Source organism: Anopheles stephensi, chromosome 2 (genome assembly GCF_013141755.1).
Source record: "Anopheles stephensi strain Indian chromosome 2, UCI_ANSTEP_V1.0, whole genome shotgun sequence".
In the NCBI taxonomy this organism is placed as follows: domain Eukaryota; kingdom Metazoa; phylum Arthropoda; class Insecta; order Diptera; family Culicidae; genus Anopheles; species Anopheles stephensi.
Window position 1 is genome coordinate 70856878 of NC_050202.1, and position 26719 is coordinate 70883596.

Sequence of the window (26719 nt, forward strand, 5' to 3'; positions counted from 1 at the left end):
CAGCGTTAAACCATACCTGAATCTGCAATGGTTCTATGGTGCCGTGCTCCCACCGTCCGATGCAGGTTTCGGTTTTCTTCGCGACCGCTGTAGTGCCATTGATAAAGTCTGTTTGTGACTGCACGAAGATGCTGCTATTTGCCTGTCGGGGTAGAAAAAAGAAAACGCACACGATTAGAATATATGTAACATCGCCTCGTCGAGGCTCATTTAAATGCGGTGTGAGGAGCGCGGCTTTTGGGACGGGGTTTCCAACAGCGTGTCTCACCATCCTTCACACCGTGGAAGCACTTCAACACATCCGCGTAAGCGTTGTAAATATTTTGTCAGTCAGACCCCCATTTCGTAACGATAGTCAGTAACCAAGAGTATCGACACACGGGGAAGCTTTGGTGTCGCATACTACCATCGCGCACCAAAACCAAGGAAGTCAAATAGGCCGTAGCAAACATGGCACCTTTTCCTTCGCTTGTGCCAGGCCATGCCAAGCGGGAGGAAGCACCGTTTCCACAGCTCATCAATAATGTTCTCCCCCCCTGGTGTTGGTGGTTCTCGTACGCACAACGCCACCCGAACAATGTGTGCGTTCCGCTTCGACACCGTACGTCGAGAGTCTGTCCAAACGTGATCGAAAAACCGTGGCAAGCTCGGGAGGCTTTGATTAATGACACTTTTCCTTTTCTCGTCTAAGGAAGGGTTGGGGTTGGTCCTGGGGACGACCGATAGTGACAAGCTCGGGGAGCATAGCCCAGGGGGGGAAGAAAAATTGTTAACAGAGGATGGAAGTAAAAAAAACAACAACACAATCGTCACGCCAGCAGGGCGTTCTCTTCCTTCTCGTAAGCAAACGAAACACCGGCCCGCCGTCATCGATCTTCGGCGCGACGCGTCTTGCCATTGACCAAGTATGGAAGAAACATGGACACGCCAAAAGCGCGTGCGAATGAAAAGCCATCGTGTGATTGACGTGCGAAACTCGACGGGATGCCCTGGTAAATTCTTTAGCCGCTCTGCTTGAGGATTTCCTCCCGAAAAGTTTTGTGGCCTATTGAGGGCCTCCAAAGAGCGTACAAATAAAGTTTTCTTTTCTTGGAGTGTTTTCTTTTTATTATTTCGAGTTTGGTACGCACTGGTATAGAATAATGTGCTCCTAATTACATTTGTTTATCCCACACACACACACACTTACCTGACTGAAGGAGAGGGCAGCACCGGCGCTGTGGAAATTTTTGGCCACAAGCTCTAACGGTGAGCAGGGAAGAAATGGTGAGCTGGCAGGAGGTGTATTATATCCTCCGGCGGCAAATAGTGATTCCGTCACTGTAAAGAAAAGAGAGGGAAAAGCGAAAGTTTGATTAGAACTGTGCTGCTAAGTGATGATGGTGGATGTGAAGAATTAAATCAATAGCTCGCGATGTGGTCTTCAATTAACGTTTTAATTTGGTTGTCTAGCTTACACAATCCGCAAGGCAAGCAGAAGTCTTGAGAATCTTGCTAAACAAGTAAGAATAACTTTGGGCAGCAAAAAAAAATAAATAAAAGCGACGCGGTAGACACATATCAGCTTCGAAATTGAAAAGCATCCCTCAAGTAGGGCGCGTCTCCAATTTTGCAAGTTAGCAGGACGTGAAGCGGAAAAGAAAATTCCTATTTTGAAAGGCGCAGAAACATAAGCAGACCCCGGGCGAAAACGGGGAATCTTTACCATGCCGATGGCGGAGGGCTTTAGTGTCATGGTTCCGAAAGTCGCCGTCCGAGAGAGGTCGGCCGGTTTGCGAAAGGGATTTGCTGGAAATCCGATGGGCTACGGGCATCAACAAAACCCGAAACCCCAACCAAACGGGGCAATGAATGCATGTCACGGACTACAGCATGCCGATGTGTGTGCTCGTGAGGCGAACATTTGCGGGCGGCTGGAACGAATCCCATAACGATGGATGGCGCGTTAGAAAAGGGCTACCACGGGTAGACGATACAATAAATGAACGAACGATGGCGTTCACTGTGAGTTGCTGTAGGAGGGAAAGAAAAAAAACTCATACACGAGCAGCTTGAACCTTCCCAAGCTCCCAATGTGGAATGAGATGGATGATAAGACGAAAGCCTCCTTTCCGAACCGTCCCGTGGTTGTGGCGAACAGGGCTTAAGCCAGAGGCTTCTGGAGGTTTAGGTCCGCAAGAGGAGTCCGCAGAATTGGTCGTGGCTATGGTGGGCTCGGCTTTAGCAAAACCACGATTATGAACTTTTTTGAAAGGACATATATGTAGGCGAGCGAAATTTCATCCGTTCATTCATGGTTGTACGCTGCTGTTTGCTGTGGAGTACTTCGTGCATGCACTGAAGCGTACAAGAAGCAGTTGGGTTCAGTCCGATTCATATGAAGATTAAAGGAGGAAACAAGTTCTTGAAACCATTTTACTTGATGAGCTTTTTAAGGTTTTTACTTTCCTCACGGCAAAATAGAGAACGATTCCAATTGAAGCAACTCTTTCTGTTTCTTATTTAGAACGCCCATTCACAACATTGCGTAAAGAACGAGGGAAAGATTATGAAAAATTAGAGCCAATAGTAAGGCAACGGGAAAACTAAATTAGCCATAAATATTGCATTGCTGATACGAGTTTGCACCAAACTTGTTCGCTTGGAGCCACGATGGAGGCGCAAACACGGCTCGCAAACACCATTCGTAAATAGCTGCGCTACTAAACGTTTGCCATTTCGCGGCTAAAAAGGTTTTTCGGGGCACGGATCAGAATCCGTGCCTACCCGTGCTGTGTTCGGTGCTGGTGTCGACTGTGTACTGATAATTTATAACGAACTGCAAATAGTTGTTGGATCCGGCAGCTGCAGAAGTTGCCCGAGCTGGACAGCGAAGGAGTATGGGAGACGGGCGGGAATGTGCATAGATTAAGCGCCACCATTCACCAGGAGATCTGGTGCTCGGAGGTGCTACCCTGCTAGCGCGACTTAGTCAACGAACAGCCGTGAAGTTAGCTCCACTCTGTATTGCATTGGAGGTGATTTACAGCCCCTGAGTGTGGCTTGAGTTCTTCGCCACAAGGGCAAAGTATGCAAACTCCACATAATGCTTTTAGGTGTGTGTTTGTGTGTATATTCCAGCACTACACATGGGAACCGTTGGCTTGTACGTAGACCGACAGAGTACCGAACCATAGGGAATGACGTTGGTGGTATGGGCGCAGTTAGAAGGGATGTTGTTGTCAAAATTTTCGATTAGCATTCTGCTGCCGTTACTGCTGTTGGTACACCGGCGTTTTTTTTTTCGAAAGACTTACTGCCCTTAAACTTCCTCTACTGCGCGAGGTGCGACAAAGTTTCTCCAGGGAGAGTGTTGGGTGTTTCTGTGTGCAACTTTGCTTATTGGTTAAAAACTTGAAGTCAGCCATCGAGTACAGCAGGGGTTGAATGGGAAAGTTTTACCGCTTGACCGGTTGTTTCTGGCTTTCATTAATCTTTCTGGTGGAGGCTGGCACGGGGTGAAGGACCCCTGTCGTATTTGCAGTGCGCTGCGGAAGGTGTGTTGAGCGTGGAATCGTTTGTCGTCCAAAGTAAACCAATAAATTCCCGGTTGCGTTTGACAGGAGGGCCCAGCTAGCTATTGGCTGGCGTTTTTTTTTGTCGTAGCGAAGGAACAAAAACCGGAACTAAGAAAATCTCATTTACAGTCAGAAGTTTAGAACGGGTGGATTTCTTCGCCTCTTAAGAAGCGAATAAGAATGCAGAACGTCATGCAACAGTGGGTGGGTGTAGGATTGGAAAGGAATTTTAAGGTGATCTCACATTCTGTTTCAACTAGAACAGGTTTGACAGCATAGTTGAGCGAGTGTTACACAATAGAGCAGCTTGCAAGCCATTCTTTACCCGTGGCTTAGAGTCGTTTGGCCACTTTAAAATATGAAAGAATATTTTTCAAATTCCTCAAAAATCTACCACCGTACACTCCCGCTAGAGCACGCTTAGATGAACAATATCTCAAGTCAGGTATGTCGTCAGCTATCTGATGCCACCAACATCAAGATTATGGCAAAAAGTGTGCAAAAAAATGCATACGAAAGCAGCATATACTCTCCGTTACTGCATTTGTGGCTGTCTCGTAACGTCTAGAAGCAGCAAAGACCGCAAACCAGGAACCAAAGCGGAGAATTTCTTTTCCATCTAGGTTACGCCACAACACACGGCAGAGCATTCTAAGAACTTCTATTCTTATACCCTCGAACCGTTGCTATGTCTGGGAAGCTGACAGCGCTTTATGTCAGGACGGGATGGCCTTTCATACGGAAGAGATGTGTAGTTCCTACTGTTACACGTCATGTTTTCAGCTACTCGGACACTCTTCCGCCTTTTGGCAACATAAGACATTCCTCGCCGGGCGCACAAAATTTTGCGTTGAAGCTTACAATAACAATAATAGCACCGTTAGAGAACTGGACATGAAAAGGATTTTGACGTGACATCGCCAAGGATGGACAAATTCCAGTTGCTCCTGACATCATTGCGTAGGCTTGACCAGCATCTTGTGTTGCCCACCGCCACCATTCGACCAGTGTGAAACGAAATTGAAAATGATACTCTGTGAAGAAGCGGGCGAACGAAGACGAAGACAAAACTGCCGGTAGAAGGGACTCCACTCACACTCGCGCTAATGGTGGTTCGAATTTTACGACACCAGCTCGAGACGATCGTCTGGTTCTTAGAATTTCTTGTAGAACCATAGATCTCACCCTCGAGATCACCCCCCCCCCCTCCCCAGCCGCCCGCTTTATCTTAGCTCCCGGAAGTTTTGTTTATCTTGAGATACTGCCGGACCTGGACGCACTCGACAGCTCGACACGAAAAGCAGCCTCGCTTTGGATAAATTGATCGGCACTGCGCGAGGTGCGCGGGAAGTCGAACAGAGCTGGGGTCGTCTATATCAGTTCCCGGCGACATACACAGCAATACCGGTTAGCTGGACGAGTAAGAACAATAAAAATTTGAGTTTCTAGATAAAGAAACAAGCTTCTGCTTGTTTGATGGAGCCACAGCTGAAGAAGCAATTCGTGACACAACTCAAGCTTCTCAAGGTTTGCGTGCCTTTCGGCTGATGACACAACTGAGCCAGACACAGAAGGTGAGCTGATTGTTCCGGAGGACCCTTATCAACGGAGCATGGTTTCTGACCGATATAGCTCAATGCAAATTCTACACACACACACACACACCCTGCATACTACTGTCCCTACCCTACCCTTAATGCGACGTGGTTGATATGTTTTATTCTGATTGAACGGGTTTAGGCAGGGCGACTATCTCGCACAAGAAACACCGAACCGACGGTGTCTTGCCTGTGGGAAGTTTGTTTATTTTCGTAAACGTCTAGCGTCGTTCGGTTCGTCGGCAGACTTATAATAAATCTTACTACTCCTTGCACGTTACACGAAGAAAATGGGCGTATCGGAGAGCAAACTATTTCTGCGAGAAAGGGGTGTATGGCCACTATCGGAGTGCGGTCAAAGGTTTGTTTTTGTCAGTTCGGTCTTGTAGATAATAATTTTAAGCTCCGTCCAAACCGCAAGATTATGCCACACGTACATAGAGAGGGCCGGACAGTCAGTCTGGGGAGAACAAATTTCGGTTTTGGTTCCAGTCCTTAACCTAACATCTTATATCTTTAGGGTTGCGCAAATATGAATGTGGAATGTGGTTGAAGGTAAAATAACATAAAACTTCACTACTGACGAAGTTCTGGAGGAGTTGAGCAATTTCTTGAAGCATGTAATCGAAACATAAACATATCATCAGTAGAAATCCAAGGAACAATATTTTGATAATTGATTTTGAGACGTTCTTGTCCATTGATAGTAAGATGCGATCTCGTAACGTTATTTGCTCTGCTATGATGGAGTTGGAGACATAGTCAACCAGGCGTATTAGAAGAAAATTGAAGTTCAAAGTAAATGGAATTAAAAAATCAAGGAAAATTGAAAAAACCCAACGGCCCAATACAACAAGCAATCTTCGAAAATAGGGTATCGAAATAACGCCTTCGAAAATGGAAGCGAAAGGACCGGTTGAAGATTGACGGTATGCGATAAGAGGATAAAAGATTGCCCCTTTCGGAAGATAGATGCCACTGGATGATAGATTCCGTTCGTCTCTTCGACTCACCCTCCAAGCTTTTATCAGCGAAGAATGCGTCCTCCCCTATCAGCTCCCTTTACTCTATCGTTCGGGACAAAATAGACATTAAAACTTTGCACGTACACCTCCATTTATCGATGAAAGAACCTTTCATCTATCAAGCAGCGGGACTCTTCGTTAAATTAAGGAAGAGTTGCCGGGACTGATACTCCAGCGTTACCAAGTTGTTTGGTTTCGTCCAAATGCCATAAATTACCATCGATACACACACACAACGCTCGCAACAGGACAGAGCCGCCCGGTGGAATGCGATAGATCGCGACACACTATCAGACAAGTTAGCTGCCAGCAGGGACCAGCTTTATAGGAGCTACTAAAACTGGTTGGTTTTTCTTTTCCAGTTGGGCGTAGACCTTACCGAAACCAGCCTTACGCGCGCGTAACTACGATGCGCTCCGGGTTCTATGCCGCCGATACGACGGATAGTCTCGGCAGGACAGGAAAGCCCACGAAACATCCTCCACACCCTTCCGAAAGCCGTCGCGCGACCGTCGTTTCGGTTCCGCTAATGGCTTTCGTAATTACCGTACAACTCAATTTGGAGTCCGGAAAATTTATTGGAAACTCTCGAGTTTTGTGATCCTGTTTTGCTGCATGCGCCCGGCTGGTGGATGCATGCGCCCGATGTGGAACGTGTGCCGGGTTGTAACATGTATGTTTATACCGGTGGCGGCTCGCTTCGGCATGTAGTTCCGGTTGTTGATTTTGTTGACTTCGATGCCGTGTTATAATTAAGGAGTGCGCTGGTGGCGGTACCTGCATTTTGGATCAGCGGTGCGTAGCGGAGCTACCGATAATCAAGAAAGTTCTATATATTGGCCCATACTTCTTTTCCTCTCTGCAATACATCCCTGCAACGGGATGGAGCATGGACACGCCATGACGCGTCGAGAGCGGGAAGTAATTTATGATCGAGCCGAAAGGATGCAACATATTTTTTGTTGGTGCGTCGATGGTTTTCCTTTCACGCGTAAGGAAAAGGTAAGTGGATGGATGTCGACGTGCATATCGGCGAAATGTCAGCTGAACAAGTTTATGGTGCACTAATTTAATAAATTATTCGAAGTTTGCGAAGGTGATTTTGAATTCCTTTCAAAGTTGGAGGTCTTCACACTTCGTAAAAAAACAAGCTATTATCTGTGTTGATAAACATGTTGACTTGTTTTGCTCAACAAGAGCAAATGGCATACCATCAAGAGATGATGAGTTAATTGCTTATCCTTAAACGATACCATTATGGGAACTAAGAGACGCGAAGGTCTTCGCGATGGTATTAAAAGATGTTTTGATAGAGCCTGCCATTAATGGCGACGATGATCAAACGTGCCGGAGGAACACTTTTGTAATCAAAGTCTTCGCTCGTCATCGTATTCGGATCGACCAAACTTTCGTCCAAAACTGCATACGAAGGCGACGACCACTGTCATAGGGTGGTCATTCTGGTTTTACGTACTTGCAAGAAAGAGTACCTCATACGGATAGCTGTAGTTAAGTCTTGGGACTCCATTCGTTTACCGCAGCGCAGGTTTGTGGTTATGAATAATCCAACAGGAAATTCCATTCGTCTACGCTCGTTTGGCGGCTTATCGGCTGATTTATTAATCGTAAAATGGGAACTTCACTCGTAAACTCGCTAGACTAACACACGCCAGTGCATGTCAATTAGAGCCGGGCAAGTAGTAGTATACGAACTTTGAGGGATTTTGGTTGCTGATGTTGTTGCTTTGTTTTTTCGTGGCGTTCCCGTCCGGCCCCGTCCATCTGGGGGAGGCAGCCAGTGTCGTAAACACCTTTACCGCGGATAGCCGCGTACACGCATTTGCGCCCCCCCTCGAGAGTGCATGGGAGGTGCGCTGTTTAATGTCTTAACGTTGCGTTTGTCCAGCCAGATTCGTTCGCGCGTTGTTTGTGGTAAAGGAGTTTTTACTACAACCTTCAGGATGGAAGCCGGGGAGTGGGCAGTAAAGCACCAGAAGGGGTAAAAACTCACTCTAACAGCTAAACATTACATTTTTCCGCGGCTGGCCCGTTTTTTACGAGCAGCAGCCACTGATGGTGGTGTTGGTGTCCGACTTGCGTCAATAAAGTGCGGCCGTACGGGAGCGGATAACACGCGTAAACATAACTCGGTCTCGCTCGGTTGGAGCAGCAGCAGTTTGGCTGCTGAGAATCATACCCAACCCGCTCCCAACTGCTCGCCCAGCGAATGCCCGGTACATTAGCTAACTGCCATGCTGATGGGGATGATGGAGGCGATAGAGACATTAGGCTGGATTTAGCAGAAACGGCGAAAGACATGTGAATCGCCGGATATAATTGAATGGCCGTTGCGTGGTCGTGAACAGAAAAAAAAGCCAACCGACACACACCAATGAAAGCTAAAGAAACTCGGGTGAAGCTGCTTTGAACAAGATAAACGTGCAGCAGCAAGCAAATTACGGCGGATCGTTATTGTTCTTCCGTATGACTCACGATTAATCTTATCACCGGATTAGACGCACACCCAACACAAGTACAAATGATGGCAACACGCAAATCAATACGAGGTGGAAAAAGAAAAATCAAAACCACCTACAAAAAAAGTAGAAGCATTTCCCAAATAGGTGGGACGTGAAAAATGCGAAGAAATCGAATACTTGCTACAGTGTCTCTCTCTCTGCCGATGTGTAATTCGATTGCAGTTTGTTGTCCCAATTGATGGGTGTTCGCCCTCGGGGGCGGGAAAATTGATCCTTCTTTGGAGGTGGATACTAATAGCATCATAATGCTTAAACGTGGCAGCTTAAATGTTTCGGATTAGTGTCAGGCAGGCTGTCCGCTCGGGAGATCAATCCTCCTATCCAGCCACGCACTCCAACCAGGATGATACCAAGATGATGGAAAACAATCAATATCACTTTCGAATGACGATTCGATTTGTTCCATTCTTTTTCTTCCCCAAACAACAACAATTTGGCCAAGGGCTTTGCTGTGTGCATGAAGCCATCTGCGACGGTTAGTGATGAGACCTAGGGAATGTGTAGAGAATTAATACAATGCCCGTGTGCCCGGCGGCAAGCATAAAAATGTTCCATAAATCACAAGAGCTCACCGAATGCGTGGAGGATGCGCCCGCTTGGGATGCGCATTCGCGACGATAATCAATGCCCGACATTCAATTTGATTAATGAAGTCATAGCTTAATCCCTCATTAATTTTATTTTCAGGCACACCAAATATGCGCGAGAGGGCTTGCGATCTCCAGCCCAACCCTCGGAACGAAGCATTATGCCGCGGTATAACGATGATGATGAAGAGATTGAATGCAAAAGCGATAAAAAGGCAGCAACAAACGTGGTGGAAATGGAAATGAGAAAGCGATGATAGGGAGCGGCGGCTGATGTGCGAGTATGGGCGGAAGATAACGATATTGAGGAACCTTTCGGAACGAATGGAGAAAAATTATTCGTCCATTTCTAGCAGCGGTCCACGCACCGGCGTACGATTGAATGCCCATCGACAGCAGTGGGATCAACTTTGACTTCCTATATTCGATTTCGTACGTGTAGACTTCTTTTCGGTGGTTCCAAGTTCCTTTCTGCAGGGCCACACTCCAAAGTACCAACGGGAGGTGATTTGCGAACGATAAAAGTGTTTCCACAACGGGCCATCCACTGCTACCATCATCATTATTCATAATTATTTCCTCCCCGGTGCTAGTCTCCGGCCGAGGTAGCCGTAGCCATCAGCAGAAGAGGTTATTTTATCGGTATATATGGATATACATATTTTTTACCCCTGCTGGTGCTTCCTTTACTTAGTCCTAGCGTGTAGTTTCCGCCAGCAGCAGTTGAATAAGTATAGCTTGAGCTTCCCCGCATTGAAAAGCAATAGGGACGCCGGGTCGGAATGGATTTAACGTACACCCTCGCAGCAAACTGACAATGAGTCGATTGAATCTACCTCCGGAGGGTACCGACGTGTGCTGTAATGAAGAGTGGCGCATTAGGTGATAGAAAAAAAGGCTCTTTACTGTGAGCGGCTCCCAATCACGAGCTGCGAACGCCCTACCCCGGGTCGTGTGCACTAGGGTCGGAAGTGGTTGAAGCGCGGAAACGATTCATTAGGCACACGGAGCGTAATGGAGGATTGGAGGAGAAGCGCGACTCGTGTGTAAGCAGCGACTGCACAAACTATTTGCAAAATCGATTGAATCGTTTCTGGCTGATTGGAAGCTGTTTAATGGGAAGCGTTCTGGGAGCCGGGTGGCCGGCTTATCCTGCTTACCTACCAAGCGGGACTCGTTGGCGTGCTGTAATCAACACGGAGTGGACGTGAAGATTAGCCATTAGACAGGCGAATCCGATCCTGCCGGGAAGCAAAACGCTTACGTAGGACGATCGGTGTACGTGAGCGCAAAGCGCGTACCGGCTGACCGAGCCCATCAACAGCAGCAGCATCAGCCAATCATCGGCTCCAAACACCGTCCCCAACGTAACGCAATGCGGAAAATGGAACGACCGAGAGAGCGATAGAGTCCCCGAGTCCCGGCACAACAATAGCATTAATAATTAGAGACTATATAAATAATTAGCCCAATCCCCCCACCACGGACAGCAGGCGCAGCAAACGCGAGGCCTTGTCATGTCGAGTCTGCCAACCGTTCTGTCAGAGCCGAGGGGCGAACCTTCGCTCGGCCCAGATTGCTGCTTTCGATTCGTTCCTAACCACAGTGCGCCGTAGGGCGTAGGGGACGGCAAGAAAGGGTGGCAGAGGCTGACACGGTAGGACAAGAGTAATAATTATGATTATTTTGCTACATTATCTAAGGTACCGCGCATTGGTCCAACATACACCTTCGAACATCTTTGGCAAGAGTGCAGAGGGAAGGGTCCGCTACCGGTGGGAGGGTATGGAGAGGGATGGAAAAACCACAGCAACAACTCCACCCGTTCCCACCAAACTGCGCCGTCGTCCGGGAGCTCAACCCACTGGAAAGCTCATGTTTTTTGGATGATCTTGCTTCGGAAAGCCATTCAGCTGCACAAAGCCGCGGGTTCGCGGGGTTGCAGTTTATGAATAAATGAAACACTTTGAAACACTCCCTCTGTTCGTTCTCACGGGGTCTCCGCAAGAGATCTGGGGTTAAGGGAGACTTGAGACGGGGATGCATTTTCCAATGCTGGTCACCGATAACTCTCGGACCGTTCAAAAACGGCTAGTGAAAGGAGGCGAATCGAACCGAAATTCTCCGCCAGCGAGATACGGCGAGAAATTAGCTTGCTGCGGGCCGTTTGGGGATGGTTCGAGCACCGTGCAGCAGCAGCAGTGAAAGCATAATTCAAGCTCAATTTGCATACAATTAAATAGCTTAACATGTAAACAATGTTCTTCTTGGCGGACGGACAAACGGGGACACAGCAAGCAGCAAGTGGGTATGCGATGGTATCTCGGCTTCTCGCTTCGAAGCATTTGCAGAGACTGACCGTACGATGGATAATTGGAAGAAATTAAAGAAAGAGATGGGGCAGGCAAGTTGTGAAGGATTGGCTTCAAGGCACAGTTCCCATTGTAGGTTGTTGCATCCAAACACGTGTCACGTTCCGTGTGATTATGCGAGTGATTGATTTTGGCTTCGTAAGTAGGAGACCCTCAACCCCTTGGTCTTTGCATCCCTCCAACATTTCATCAATCGTCGGTAAGTTACGCTCAATCTAATTTACCGGACACGGGAACCCTGCCCTAAGGGTAGTATACTACACAGTTAATTAGTGCTCGTAAACTTAAGACCTGTTTTTGGATACCGGATATAGCATCAACACATACACAGTTTGGCGCATGCAGACAACCTTCCAGTAGACGCGCTCTCTCTCTCTATTAACAAATGCTTCAGCTTCACTTCTACTAGCTACTAAGACTTCTTCCGTCGGCTGTGTGTGCCCAAAGCGGAACGCGACGACCCAGCTGGCTGGCCCCCTTTTTTTCGGTAGACAGGCATCGAAAAGCGCAAGAAACGGTGATCAGCAGCATAAACAAGGCAGCAGAGACGCAAGTAATAACCCTTCCCATCGGGCGTGTAATTAAATCTTGACTTCCTTTGCTACACAGACAGCAGGCCGCTTTTCCACGCCCGATGAAAGTGAAACCGCGTGGGTGTCTTACGGGTTTTCTTCTGCTCCCCCCCTCCCTCGGGTGAGTAGTCAGACCTGCTTTTGAGGCCTCCAGAGTCCAGAGTCGGGCGGGAAGTTCATTGCCGAAAATTAAGAATTCCTCCGTTGCAGTCAACGTTCTGGACCGGGGGACCAGAACTGAGCAAGAAGTGGCGTCTCATCGTCAATGGGCTGGTACTGCTTGCCGAGGGTGTTCCTGCACAAAACACGGAACCAGATCAGGCAACAGACCGAAACGAGGGCACGTGCGGGGCAACAAGCGTTCATTTTTTGTTGTTGTGTTACTTCACTTTGTTTCAGATGAGTCATTTTTAAAGATATTCGCCTGGCGGCATTTTAAGCAGGTTCAAAGATTTAAAGCAACCCCCGGGCTGGGTTTGACTGTGTGAGAGTTTTTCTCATCGGGAGATCATTGTTTTTCACACCTCGTGGATAGATTCTTTCACATTGAATAATTAGATTACGTCGATAGGTTTAGAATATGGTAATAATGCTAGGGTACAGTAACACATACAAAAAAGAAGACTTTGAGTTTAATGTAAATAAGGTAAATGTGTAGATGAACATATTGCAAAATATTTCACCAAAAATCACCTATAAAAATCAAGACAGGAAAATATTACTAAGGAAAGTCTACAACTCTCTACCGAAAGCACCCAGGGATATCATGAAGTGTCTAATCCAGTCACCTTTAACATGGTCAGTTAAACTGTACAGTAACACGGATGATTGTTTAGACGTCTCCCCGGGAGGCTTAAGATCCAGTTTAGAGACAAACATATATTATTTATTGTTAATTTGCATATTCATATTTTCACCGTTTGCTTAGCAGTACACGTTGGGTTGGACGGCTGGACTGGGAGAAAATTGCAGTTCCGTCGAGGATTAAACGTGCCGCAACAGTGAATGTGCAGCAGGCTGCACACCGGGGCGACGTCTATTCGCAGAATTATGAAGCGATATGTGATAAATTAAACCGGCACCGGCATAAGGGCTGCAGGGCAACGGTGCATCAAGAACCCCGCAAACATTGCCGCAAGAACCGGATGGACGGAAGATTTCTGGCCCGGTGAAACTACCTTCACCAGTTAAAGTTGTGCGCCCGTGTGTGTGTGTCTGAAAGGTTGCCCGTTGGACTGGGAGGCTAGAGAGTAAATACAAATGGAGCGGATGTGCAGATCTCGTCCGCCCGATGAATAACTGCAATTTGAGGAACAAATTTACGTTTCACGGTAGGGAGTTGTAGCTTTCAATAGAAAGCATTCATTCATTCAAACGGATGTACGGATGTATCCTGGAGAAGGCTTCAATCGACCCCCAGCACCCAGCGCAAGTAAGTGATTTCTAATATGCAAACAGACCGAACTGCCTACATCTCTGCTGCTGCTATCTCTCCGTGACCGTTGGACGGATGAGATGCGCGTCCGTGTACAAACATCGTTTGTCTACGGATTAAATATTCCATTTTAAATGCTGTTGAATCCGTAATAAAAAGGCTCCACTACTGCCTGCTGTCTGCTGTACGAAACCTAGGCTCCCACACAGGGGAATGCTTCATTTGCAGTGGGGAAACCTTTTTTCCCTATACAACACTCGCAACAAATAGCGTGTGGGTCGTGTTTATTAGACCCGAGGAGACCTTCCAACGGACTGGGCATCAAACTGGGCTAATGTTTTGCTGCCCGAGAAACGATCGTACCAAAGGTCTCTCGCTGCGCTCTGTGAATGTTATGCGGAAAATTGAAGCTTTCGGTTTCGTCCGGGTGCAACGGACTGTTTCGATACTTTGGAAGGGACCTAACCTACAGCAAGCTAGTCAGCCCGGGTAGTAGCAAACATAATTCCGTTCCATGCAAACGATGTCACCGTGCTCCCGGTGCAACGCTGTGAGTGTGTAATTTGAAACAAGCCTTCAACCACGGTCGAAGTATCGTGGGAAGTGGCGCGCTGTCTTCAAAGTCCTGCGATGCGACAACTAGATTGACTAAAACAAAAACCCCCAACTGCACACAAAAAAGCTCCATTTCCCATGGTGCGAATAGTGCGGAGCAAAATCAACTCAGGATGATGCTTGTTGATTTTTCATTTGTTTTTCATTATTGCAGATGCATTTTGCGCAGAAAGGCACGATGTGCGTGATGCTACCGACAAACGACAAAACAGATTCAATATGTTGCGCTCCATCCCGGGCCACCCTCTAGCTTTTGTAGGGACTCGTGCAATTGCAGCTGCAAAACACGGTGCATAGTGCGCGTCGGAAATAAAAAACACCATGAAAAAGTGTCACACGAAATGTTTGTTCTGACAGGGAAACAGGGTTCAGTATCAACGGATGCATCTTTCGACTGGTAAGGCCCGAACAGGCAGGCAAATGAGCAATGGTGGGGAGTTCCTTTTTTTTCTCTCTGCGCGCCTAACGTCCAGTGAAGGGCGCAGCACACCGTGGCCGTGCCAAATGAGCCTCTCACCCTGCAATGCTCAGGGGGCAAACCCAACTGTTGGTGAGATATTCCTCGTGCTGTGTCTGGTGGCTGAATGGTGAATGCAACACTCATAAACGCAAACACACGTAATCGAGATTACTGGCTGGCAGGCTGCCTGCTCTTGAACGTGGAATATGTTTCGGTTTGCTTGTTTCTGGCCGTTCAGGCCGCTCTTTATACTCCAGGAATAATGGTTCCAGTTGTACCAGTATTGCTTAAACAATCCGTACGCATCCATCCGACGGGCGGACCTTATCGGACGATGCAGGTCTCTGCTCACCCGATGTGAACGAAGGATCAGACCGACTCGCTAATGTTTGTCACCGCGTCCAAGAGCCTTTCGACGGAACCAAACGTACGGCTGGCCCGATGATTGTTCAGCATTCGGCGCATGCATAACGCATCTCATAGACCCGAACCTGCACAAATTCCTATTGCATTAGAAACATTAAGAGACAAGCCGGCGGGCTGCGTTCTTCGGTGCTGGAGGATCTGCGTGTGTGCGTGTGTGACCAAATTAAATGGCAAAACTCGTGCCAAAGTTCGGCCCGTGTCTCTGTGCAGGACGTGGTGTTGATTTCGGAACGAGCACGAACCATCCGCTAATGTGCCACAGTTGGTACCGTGCCAGGTGCACTGGCAGCCGTGAAGGTGTTTCAGGGTGATGGCCAGCAGTGGCGTGAGCTTCACGGGACACGCCAGGTCAGAAACAAAAAGCATGGACCAACAAAATGCAAGTATTGACTGGAAAGGAGGTTTTCGGTAAATTAAATATATTTTGCACGAAATTACCGATGCCTCTCTTGCTCGTCTAGTCGGCCGAAAGCAAAGACAGTGCAAAGGTTAAACATTAAATGGCAGTGAATGGGAGGAAAAGATCGTCCGGATTGCCGATGTTTGGCGTCGCATGTTCTGCAGATGGCTCTCGATAGGTTGGCGACACCGTCCCCCTACCCAGGCTGGAACGCACCTTATCGCCATCGACTGCATTGTCACACGCATGTGGACAGTGCGTTGCAAGGACACAACCTGCAGCAGGGAACAGTGATTCGTGCGCGTTGCAGACGTTGCATTTCGGTCGGTTTAGTTTCGTTTCTCTCTGGACCAGAAGTTCGGCACACTGAACCCCGTCACGTGTCGACTGTGCGTCATCGACATGGGAAAACGAAACGCCTGTGTCCTGTGGTAAAGCGTTGGTGTGGGAAACGTGTCACAGGAATGGAATTCTTCTTCTAATTTACATTTATAATCTACTCTCGATGTTTGCATAGGCCCCCCCCCCCCCTCGGTTTTACTCTGCCGTACGCAGGACTTACGGGGCCATCGAACCCGCTACTCCCATTTTACAACCCTTCGGGCACAAATGCAATCTCGCTGCACCCGGTGGTGCACCATATTTCGGGTAACGGATGCATACACTAGTGGACGAGGGAGTGAGGCAGAAAATTTACAACTCGGTCAGTTTTGGTTTTGTTAAATACAGTTTGTCGTTGCGTTGTGGCGTAATGACGATAGACGATGATGATGCTGACGACGGTGACGGTGTTGGTGGTAGATACGAAATGAATTTCTAACCCCTAGCCCGGAAAGTAGTAGGATGGAGTCTTGGGATGTTTTGGAAAGTTTCATATTTCATTTTGGTCAATGGGCCCAACGCCCGGGAAGGGAGGGTGAAGTTCCGGGAAGGGTGGATTAATCAAGGGAAGTAACGGGCACGAAAGTGCGTCAGCCCTGGAGGCATGACGCAGTAGTACTACAAGAAGGAGGAATCATCACCCATCACCGTCCGGCCGGAACAACCGTCTGCCCGGTGGAGGCCTTATTTATGGCAAAACCACACAGCATAACATAGCAGAATGCGCAGACAGGACAGTAGTAGTTACGGGAAAATTTTCCCCATTCGGTTTGGCTACACCACAACACAACCCCTCTGGTTTTGGTGGGGGTAGAGTGCGAGCAGTACGCGGCTGCAACTTCCACAAACATAAACACATGCACGTGCTGCAATGGTTCGAATGTGGCAGTACCGAGAGGGAAAGAGCAATCGAGGCCTCGGCAAACTGGAAGGAAATGCACCTGCAGGCTGGCTGCCTGGCTAGCACCGTCCAGCAGAAGAAGCAACGCGTTCTGGTGAAAATTTACGTTCAAACAAACCGAGAGTGATTGCACTAATGGCTGTGAGATCTGGCCGAAGAGCTCTCGTTTGATTGTTGTTTAATTTATTCCAACGATGGCACCGGACGTTGGATGCTCGGGACGCGGAATGCATCGGTAATCGGAGCTCATAACAGCAGCTAATCAGGTTTGGCTTTTCATAACCATCTTCTCCACCCAACGCTTGTTTCACCGCTTGGCACACGCACTGGCACTGGTGTCTTTGATGCTCTTGTTATCAAACATGGCCTTTTTACCTTCGGCTGCGTGAAGCTCTCTTCTGTTGTTGTTGTTTCGGTAATCGGTCCAACACATCGGATGGAGGCGCCAGGTGACTAACGATGTACACATTACGCCATCGATCCTTCCCCACCAGCAACACACGCACGCATATTGTTGCAACAAATGGGCCGGCAAATGGTTGAACCTGAGGCCAGCTTGCAAAACCGGCGCTTTCCATATCACCTGCTGCACCGAGTTCCAGCAGGTGATGAATGGTTGTAACTATTTGTAGAAATTGTACACCTAGTCTCGGTACGTTCAAGTTGGACAGCCGTCTGCGAGCAGTGTCTGATTCGTGTCTGTGCGACAATTAGAGTCGCTATGACGGAGATGGTGGTAATGGTGTGATTTAGCGTAGCGCCGTACAGCTTTCTGTCACCCACGAGGTGTGATGATTGTCGACAGAAGATGGCCTTCCAATGGAGGACGATACGTGTGTAAAACAAATATCATCCACCCATCGTGATGCGAACGTTATGCTCGTGCAAGTTCTTCCGATAGTTGTGACACTGAATATTGGGCCAACTTTGGACAAATAGTCACATAATTACTAGGAACAGCGGCAAATTTGTACAGTGCATAAACAGATGTGCAAATACCGGGACAGGCCAGGGTATTCCGGAATCTGGATAATGTTTACAGTGAGGCACGCGTGGCGGTCGAGCAGATTATGATGGAGATGTAGTTGAAATAATCATCACACCCACAGGTTTGTACAGGGATTCGCTGCGATGGAAACGAGGTAAACATTGGCCCGCCGTTTGCGAGTGTGCATTAAGTTGTGTATTATTGTTACAGTTTGGAGTGTTAAGGTATGTCGAGATGGTCAGAAGTATGTGTTAAAACGATTAGCACTTTGTAGCGCAACTAGGAGCGTTACAAGTTTGTTTGAAACTACAGGAGGACTCTGTTTTAGCACCAGGACTTAATGGCTTTATATTTTTGGAGTTTACTTCAACATTTACTAGAAGTTGAAAAGATATTCAAGGACTTGTAGTTTCTTGAAGCAAACAAGAATCGTCAGAAGAAAAAAGAAAGATTGATTGACCGTGTATCCTCGAAGGGATCCCGATGGCTTACGGAAGAATATTAATTGAGTTTTCTCGTGCGGTAAAATATTCCTCAGCTCAACCGAGCAGCTGACATCGTCAAGCGTGGTAACGAAAAGAGAAATAAGGGGAAACGCTATCGAGCCTACCAAACCATTCCAACTGACAGTTGACTGATGGTGAAACGGCCCAAGCGACAAAACACATTCAAGATGGAGAAAAAGGATTTATTTCCCATCGGCAGGCGTGCTACTATCGTTTGCGTGCCGAACGTCTGTATTTTGTTGCGTACACCGAATCGTGATCGAGGTGAGGAAGCAATGTTTCCGGTCGGTAATATTCCCAGCAAATGGGAATGGAAAATCATTTTTCATACGGCAAACAATGCCCGCATCGACATTGGGTCGTCAAGACGGACCCCGGTATTCAGCAACCCGAGTCGGGGGGAGGTTGCATAGGTTGACGGGGTGTCCATTGATCGTTATCTTACGTTATCCTCCCGCTTTTTTCCCTTAAACGATTTCCTAGAGTTCCGGTAAAAGCTTCCGCCCAGGGTACACGCGACGCCGGGTGCTAAAGTGTAAGTGTAAAGGAAATTTTCGAAATAAATTGTTGATTATGACACTTTTACAAGTGCAGCGATAAATATTAATATGCATCATCATCAAGCCATCGCCAACATGGCCGGTGGCCGGTGGGATGAAAAATGAAAAGAGAACGGTTCGTACTATTCCTCTTCTGATATGTCTACAGCTGCAACAATATCCTTAATGATGTCACTGATGATCGGTTGATGGTACTGATGATGAGTTATTGATTGCATGACGCCTACTACCGGCTACTGATGAGTAATGACAGTGCGCCGTTGTCCTGTGAAGTGCAGGAGAAGGAGTACAGCAGAAACATCGGACAAACTAGCCCCGTTCCATCCAAGAACATTCAGAGTTGGAGGGATAGGCGTATGACGTGTATGTACTCTGATTGCTGGGAAGCCTATCCGGACTAACGCAACGGACGAGGCGTTTATTTTTGCCATGACGAACCGTCAGTTGGGTAGTCACATTGTGTTATGGATCATCCTTGCACCGGAGGAATCAATAATCAAGCGTCCAGACTTTGCCCTTCCATCTCGCCTTATTACACCCATTTACTGTGAATATCCTTTTTCGCTCGTGCAAAACTTCTACAACGGACACACGGTGCATCAGGGTGGCCGCGAGGGAACGAAGGGCATTATTAATGTCCTTTTGAAGCACGACGACGATGCATCAGCTCCCTCATGTCGGCGGTAGTTCTCTCGGCGCGTGTGACTGGCAGAAGAAAGGCGTAGTGCTGGCGTGATTGAAGAAGAACAAGGATTACCTCCTAGTGCGACATCCATACATTACGCATCGTCCAACGGCTATATCCATTACGAAATGGAACACAACACTGGTGCTGCTGGTGTTGGTGGGTACCGTGTACTATTTCTAACGAAACACTTTTCACTCTCGCGTGCCCTCCACCCTCAAGGCGGACGTAGCATGGAGGTTAATTTTATGTTTTGTTCCTAGCCCCCGTGGCCCAAGTGTACACACACACACCCGGGGTCTCGACCGTTGTCTTGTCGTGGTACTTTCGGGACAATGCAGGCGACACACACACACAGAGGACACACAATACACCAAAAACATCGTGAAGTACGTCCTCGACGACGGCGACACATCGCCGATGGACGTACTTCTCCATCGCCGATATGCCGTTCAACAATGGTCGGCATGGTCGTGAATAATGTATTATGCTGGATTATGCTCAAACCGAGGAGCCTATAACATTGGAATGACGAAACCCGATTGTTTGGGTGATTATTCAACATTGGTCGGTGCAGTGTTGCGGCTAGCGAGGGACAGAGAAAGAGAGAGAGAGAGCGAGCGTATGCTACCGAGGTTCTGAGCGCTGTGCCCGGTATGTCGATATTCTGTTTGGCCATTTGCAAGAACCGAGGTTCTTGCGCGGAGGACACCGGAGGAGGCAAACATTCCTACCAGAAGCGAGCTTTTCGGTGCAGAAGCGAACTAGCTGCAGCAGCAGCAGCGATCTCGGTTTTGTTCAGTTTTGTTTGCGTCCAAATTCTCCGCATCACCACTAGCGCGTTTCAAGGGCCCAAAGAAAGATGGAAAATTAGTTTATTTCTTGGTTGCGTGCGTTTCGGCCCTGCAACAAATCATGCATTATTCATGGTATGCAATCGATGAAGATGATGATGACGATGGTGATGAGGCAGATCATCCGGATGGGTATGGGGACCCCTTTGTTTGGGCCAATGGTCCTTTTGCGAGAAAGTGAAGCCATAGACATGTACACGACTTTTGAATTAACCAATTCATCAATCGATTCTAATCAATATCGAAGTGCATGAGGTCTTTGCGCTGCTATGAGCAAGAAGAGATTTTGTTTTGGGGTTTAATCCATTTGGAAAGTATCCTTCACTTTGAGTTGCGTTGAATGGGATTTGCGTTTTTTTATCCTCGCCAAAGAAGAATTAGCCTACAAAAGCTTCATTCAGAAACGTTTTGTGCTGTATCGTGCCTTAAGCATTCAGCAAACCAACAAGGCATCAACAAAGTAATCTCGTTTTTTTGCTGATGGTTCAACGCGAGATGTAATTAAACGCACCAGAACAATAAGGCATTAAACAGTGGTTAATCAGTGCGAGGCGTGGAGCTTTTCACCGCGACCCAGCGATCATTCGGTACGAAGCATTCGCGTTAATAAATTATTATCACACTTCTGGCGAACGGGGCAAACTTCGGTGCGTATCGGGATTGTTACGATTTATGTTTATGATTACTGTTGCTGGTGCAGCACGCCGTACCTGCGATACCATCCGCTGGCTGCAGGTGGTTGCAAATAATAAAGCATTTAAAACGCAATGAAATTTAAATGATTCCACGCTACCGAGCCCGAACGAATCGCCGAGTGGGTGGTGCCAAAATAAAAATGTGGTTAAATCAGTAAACAGCGAACAAAAACAAAAAAGAGAGACATCCTGATAAATCTACCTGCTGGCAACTATGAGCACACCACAACCCATCCACCCAGCGTGGGTGACAAGAAGAGATTATTCGGTCTCACGAATCGCTACCCAATTGCGATTCACCAGTCGGGCAGACAATGTGTGTCTGCTTGGCACAAGAGGGATTTTTGTAATTAATTGAAATTGAGGCACCATGAAACGAGCCAACCCAACGTTCCCCGGTGAGTGAAAGCGGGAATAAAATTATCATAACTCAAAAATTCAAACATAACACAGAATAAAAAAAACGCGGGGCCTGGCCAGAATCTCCAATTTGCATTTGCGTCATGGTAAAAATGCACACAAAAATCATTATCCTTAACCGCATTTCAATACAACGTCCAGGGGACACGGTTCTGGTTGGATGAATTGGGAGTTGGATTTTTTTTGTTTGCGCCTAAGGGTGGGGAAATGAGTTTTTCCAACCTACCTCCCATTTCCCATTTTCCAACACTGATGAACAGAGTTCCTTTGCGGGACGCAATTTTTGTCTGCATCCAAAATCGAAATTGGCCAATTGTTGGCTGGTTGATTTTCGTGTGACACGTGGCGTTTTTTATGGGGGGTATTCTGGGCTGGGGGCCCAGAAAGGTGAAGATTTATATTTATTTTTATTGCGCTTTTTCATTATCTTTTCACGCACGATTGTTCCGCCCGGCTCGTGGAAGGTGTTCTGATTTAACGGAGCATTTTTTTTTCGTTGGTATATTAATTCGTCAGAAAGTCCAGACGAGTTCTGATTTTCCTGGGACATGATTTTAACAGTTTTTTCTTAAAGAATAGTTACTAGAAGATTATAAAAAAGTAGTGAATGAACAGCAAATATCCTGGAGCTGGTGAGATTTAAATATATAATTTAACGCAAACATCCAGCTTAAAGTGGAGCATTCGCTGGAAATAGCCATCATTCATATTTCATAAGCTTTTTTCGCGATTCTGTTTTTTCCCATCGTTCCAGGCTTGCACCAGTGCAGCGCATCAGATAGGGACACCTCGCGAAAAAAGGGGCCCCGTGCTTGCGATTATACATTCGGTTGTTTGCAGTTCATTACCGAAACCTCAAAGCCGGCGACACTGATTGTGGCGTTATCATTTATTATTATTATTCGCCATTGACTCCCCCCCACATACTGCTCCCATTTGGCCATCTTTGACAATTACTTTTTTTTGCCTCAGTATAACCACGCGTACAATGTCCTATAAGCTTCAAGAGAGAGATAGACAGGAAATCGGCAACATTGTATCCAATGAGCAGAGCGCATTAACGAAGGCTTATTTACTTCTGCACAATGGGATTACTCGATGATTGTTTCACTAGGCTGCGATTGGAACAAGTGTTGCTGAAAAATACGTTTTTAAAATTGGAAAACATGAGCGATTTGCCAACAAAAATTGAAAGTTGAAGCAAGAACACTAAAGACTAAGAGGTAGCTTGGCGAGCGTTAAGTGGAGTTGTGAATACTTCCAGCATTCCAAAATTCCAAAGAAATAGATTTAAATTCGAAGATATTCCATTTCATTTCCCACTTCAAGGAACAATACTACTTGTACTTTGACTCTGGCAAAAACGTTTTAATTTGCACTCGGTTGCACGGCCTGGTCCGAGAGCCAGCGAAGACCATCGACGGGGGGAAAACTTTCACTCAAATCGAAAATTGTTTATTCAACGGCTGCCGAACTAAAGTTTTCATTCCCGAGGCTGGTGGCCAACGTCTTGCACAGACGAATACAATCGTCCAATAAGCAAAGAAGTCTTATCGAGCTGAAAATGAGCCCCGCTTATTTTGCTCGTAGTTTGTTTTGCTGTCTGCTTGGAGTTCGATCACTTCTTAGGCTTCCCAACGATTTCCCGTCGATAAAATCGGCACGCAACGACGGTACAGTTCTTCAGCAAATAGAACGAACCAACCAACCAAATGCTCACCGAAGGCTGGAGCGATGACCATCGACTGTTGAGAAGACTGGCTGGTGGTAGCTCTTGTTTTTGCACCACACCGCTAACCGGAAGTGGCCGGAAAATTCACACTATGATTAAAAAGCATTTTTTTCCACCGGAGCCACACAAGCAGGAGTGGTATTTCGCTCACGTAGCACGTTAAGCATCGAAACAGGAAAAAATATATCCACAAACACATCTGTTTGTTTTCCACCGGGCACACAGAAATATCTCCCCCAGTCTGCTTGCCATTCCCTCTCGATGGCATTAATGGTACTTTCTTGCGGCCACAACGCCTCAACGCTGCACTTTGGGTAAGAAGAAAAACAAGTTGATCGTTAGAATGGATGAATTATGGTACGATGATAGACGAATTTGTTCACATCCCTCTACAAACTCATCAAATCGCCGAAGGGACTGACCATCGTGATAGTGGGACGAGGTGCGATTGATTTTCCGACCATACCAACTAAAGCGAAATAAAACTCCATCGTATGACCCCCCCAGGGCAGGATGAGGAATATAGCAAAACACCAGCAAAAGAGAAAAAACGAGGAAAAATCAGAGGCGGATTTCCACCAGCGAAGAACTAGCACACGCTAACAAATGGCAGTTTATTGACCATTTTTATCGAACACCGGTCGGAATGCGTCTTTCCCGATTCCGTTGCGGAGAAGAAAAAAACTATATTTTTTTCCTAGCTGCTGCATCATCGATGAAAATAAATAAAAATTATCCCTCTGCTGGTGTCACGGAAGTGGTCACTTCCTACTCTTTTTTTCTTGCTTCCAGGCATAAAAAGCAACAATCTAGCACGATCACGACGACCAAGTCTTCTTGGAGGGAGTAGGTCCGACGTTCAGCAAATCTCTACATTATGGAACTTGGTAGCTGAGTTTTTTATTCTGCTTCTCTAGATTCGTTGCTTTTCTTTCGCCATCACGAAGAATCATCATTATGCTGATACGTGACCAAGGCACGGTTGGTGGCGATTATCGAGCGTGAATGGATGCGTGCGTTCCAATATGGCATCTGCTGCTTACGGCTGTTGGAGAGCCAGCGATTAGAAGATTTTCCGAATCACTCAATCGCAATCAACACTGTTTGCCAACGTTACGTTATGCTCAATTAATGTTTTCCATAAAATATTGGAAGAAATGAAATCCTTGGCAATAACACACCATTTAGCATTTTTTAGCTCGACCTTTCAACTTCAGAAACCTCACCCGGTTTAATGGATTGGAATAGCTCAATAATCGCCGAATCGGAATTCTATGACGCGATTAAGAACTGGACAAATATTTGAAGCATTTCTAAGCCTCCGATTAAAACCACCGACACCGCACCGTTGCGGCTAGCGACTATTAAGCGGGCACTCATTACGAGTTCGACAAGTGACCGAATTCGATTCTGGTTTGTTATTTTAGAACCACTTCTACACAACACAGCTCTCGCCCGACCAACGCACACCTTTGTCGTCCAAAAACTGGGCAAAAGGTTACCGGGGAAGCGATTTGGGGCTTTCGCCGGAAGTGCGCTTAGCTAAGCGAACCCAACCACCACCCAAAATGCCTTCCGACTAACGCGCGATAATAGCTGAAACCGATATATGCAAATTCCGTGCTTTCCCCCACGGTTGTCTATCGCACGAATCTCGGACCACTCGCATCCGACGGCCTACCTCCAGTGGCCACGTGCTAGGCTAACGAGACGCGCCACCAGTTTGCCCGGTGTTCGTGCTGTGGTGTGTTATCGTTATCGCCAATTGACTACGAGGTGCCACGCCAACAAGTCCCACGCCCCAACACACACACACACCGACCATCGACCAGGCAGGAATCATCTCATTAAATCAAATGAAATGCACCACGGTTAAACTGCAGCAGTAGTAGCACCGGTAAAGGGGCAATTGGGCGCGTTAGCGCACCGTTTGAAATTTATTTCCATCCCAATTCCGTTCCCCCAGTTCGTTTTCCACTTTTCCAGACCTTCGGCCGGACCTCTCGCGGGTGGGTTGCATCAAGCGGGCGGTCAACTGGAGGCGAGAACTGAGGCGTATGGAAATCGAATTTTCGGCCGTCAACATCAAACGCCCCCCATTCGCTCTCGGTGCAATGGCCGTGAGGGCGTACCGCAGGAAAGCAATACCAAAAAAACGCGGACCAGGAAAAACACCTCATCTAAAATACTGAAAATTTGTTTTGCGGGTCAATTTTGGGGAATGCTCGCATTTGAATGTAGTGGTCGGTAATTCTATTCCACACTACACGCGCGTTGAATGCGCTAAATGAGTGTTTTAAATGACTCTCGAAAATGTGAAACTCTTCCATTAAGACCGTTTGAATGGGAGGCCCTTAATGGGCACAGAATAAATCTGCAGTTATTTGAAAGCTTAATAGAATTACGGGACTGTAAATAGGGGTCTTAAGCCGCGGCTCTACAAAGACTGGACCTGGGCCTTGGTGGATATTCCTTGTACACGTGAGGTTTTTTTTGCTGCAGCTAGAATATTCAGCAGTAAATTCCAAGTTGCTCCAAAAAGAGACTGATGTGTCATCAATATTCATTACATTCGATTAAGGTAGGTGTGTACCTACCTTCCTTCCTTCGCACAATGCATTCACGGTACGCGGCTACACGATCCAAACTAGCATTAACCCTGCTGTTACTTTTGAACTTCCATAACCTGCAACTATCCACCAACGCCACCAGCGTTACCGCTTCTTTTGTACAAAAGAGTACAATTTTGGAGGTGTACTTCCGATGATTGCAAGCCGCCGCCTTGAAGCCACCTTTCAGTCACCACGGTTACTTTCGTTTTCGAGTTTCGGAAATTACTTTGAAGAATTTTTGAGCAAAACATCAGCCAAAAGTTACTTCTTACCACACCCAGCAAGGGGCTAGCTACTCGCTTAGCAGGAGGGTGTAGTATTTCCAATTTTCAAACTGTCAGCCCATGTACAGGACGTGAATGCCAAATTTTGTGTCGAACTTTTGCCTTTTTACGTCTTTCAAGCACGCCGAGCGTCATCGCATCAGCAGCAGCGGAAGGCAAATTTACGATCAGGAGCCTTCCACAAGCCCCAAATTCTTTGCCAGCAATAAATCTCGACTACGAAGTAGGTTTCAGTTGATCAGCATTGGAAGTCTCATAACATGACAGGTGAGACACGAAAAATTGGCGCGAAAAATTAAAGCCATTATAGGACGATAACACAGCCCTAAAAAAAAAAAACTTACTTCCATTCACTTCCGTTCGGAGCTGTAGCTGGCCGGTTCTGGAGTACCCGCACTAGCCGATATGGCGTTGTATCGGAAGTGTGGCCCCAACACCAACGGTGAAGTGGATCCTTTACATAAATCAATCTCTACCCGCTATTGACGCTCCTGAGTCAGAAAAGCTACGACGA

At 47.0% G+C, this 26719-nt stretch overlaps 1 protein-coding gene across 7 annotated transcripts in view; it reads right to left on the minus strand.

The window, feature by feature from the left end:
- The window catches only part of LOC118504626 (protein winged eye), a 263745-nt gene that overhangs the window by 27728 nt on the left and 209298 nt on the right, over positions 1–26719 (minus strand). For all 7 annotated transcript variants that reach the window (XM_036039334.1, XM_036039333.1, XM_036039337.1 and 4 more), the window contains 2 exons: positions 1190–1320; positions 17–142 (listed from right to left, as the gene is read on the minus strand). In XM_036039334.1, the coding sequence (XP_035895227.1) occupies positions 17–142; positions 1190–1320 (257 nt within the window). The remainder of the gene's footprint in view (positions 1–16; positions 143–1189; positions 1321–26719) is intronic.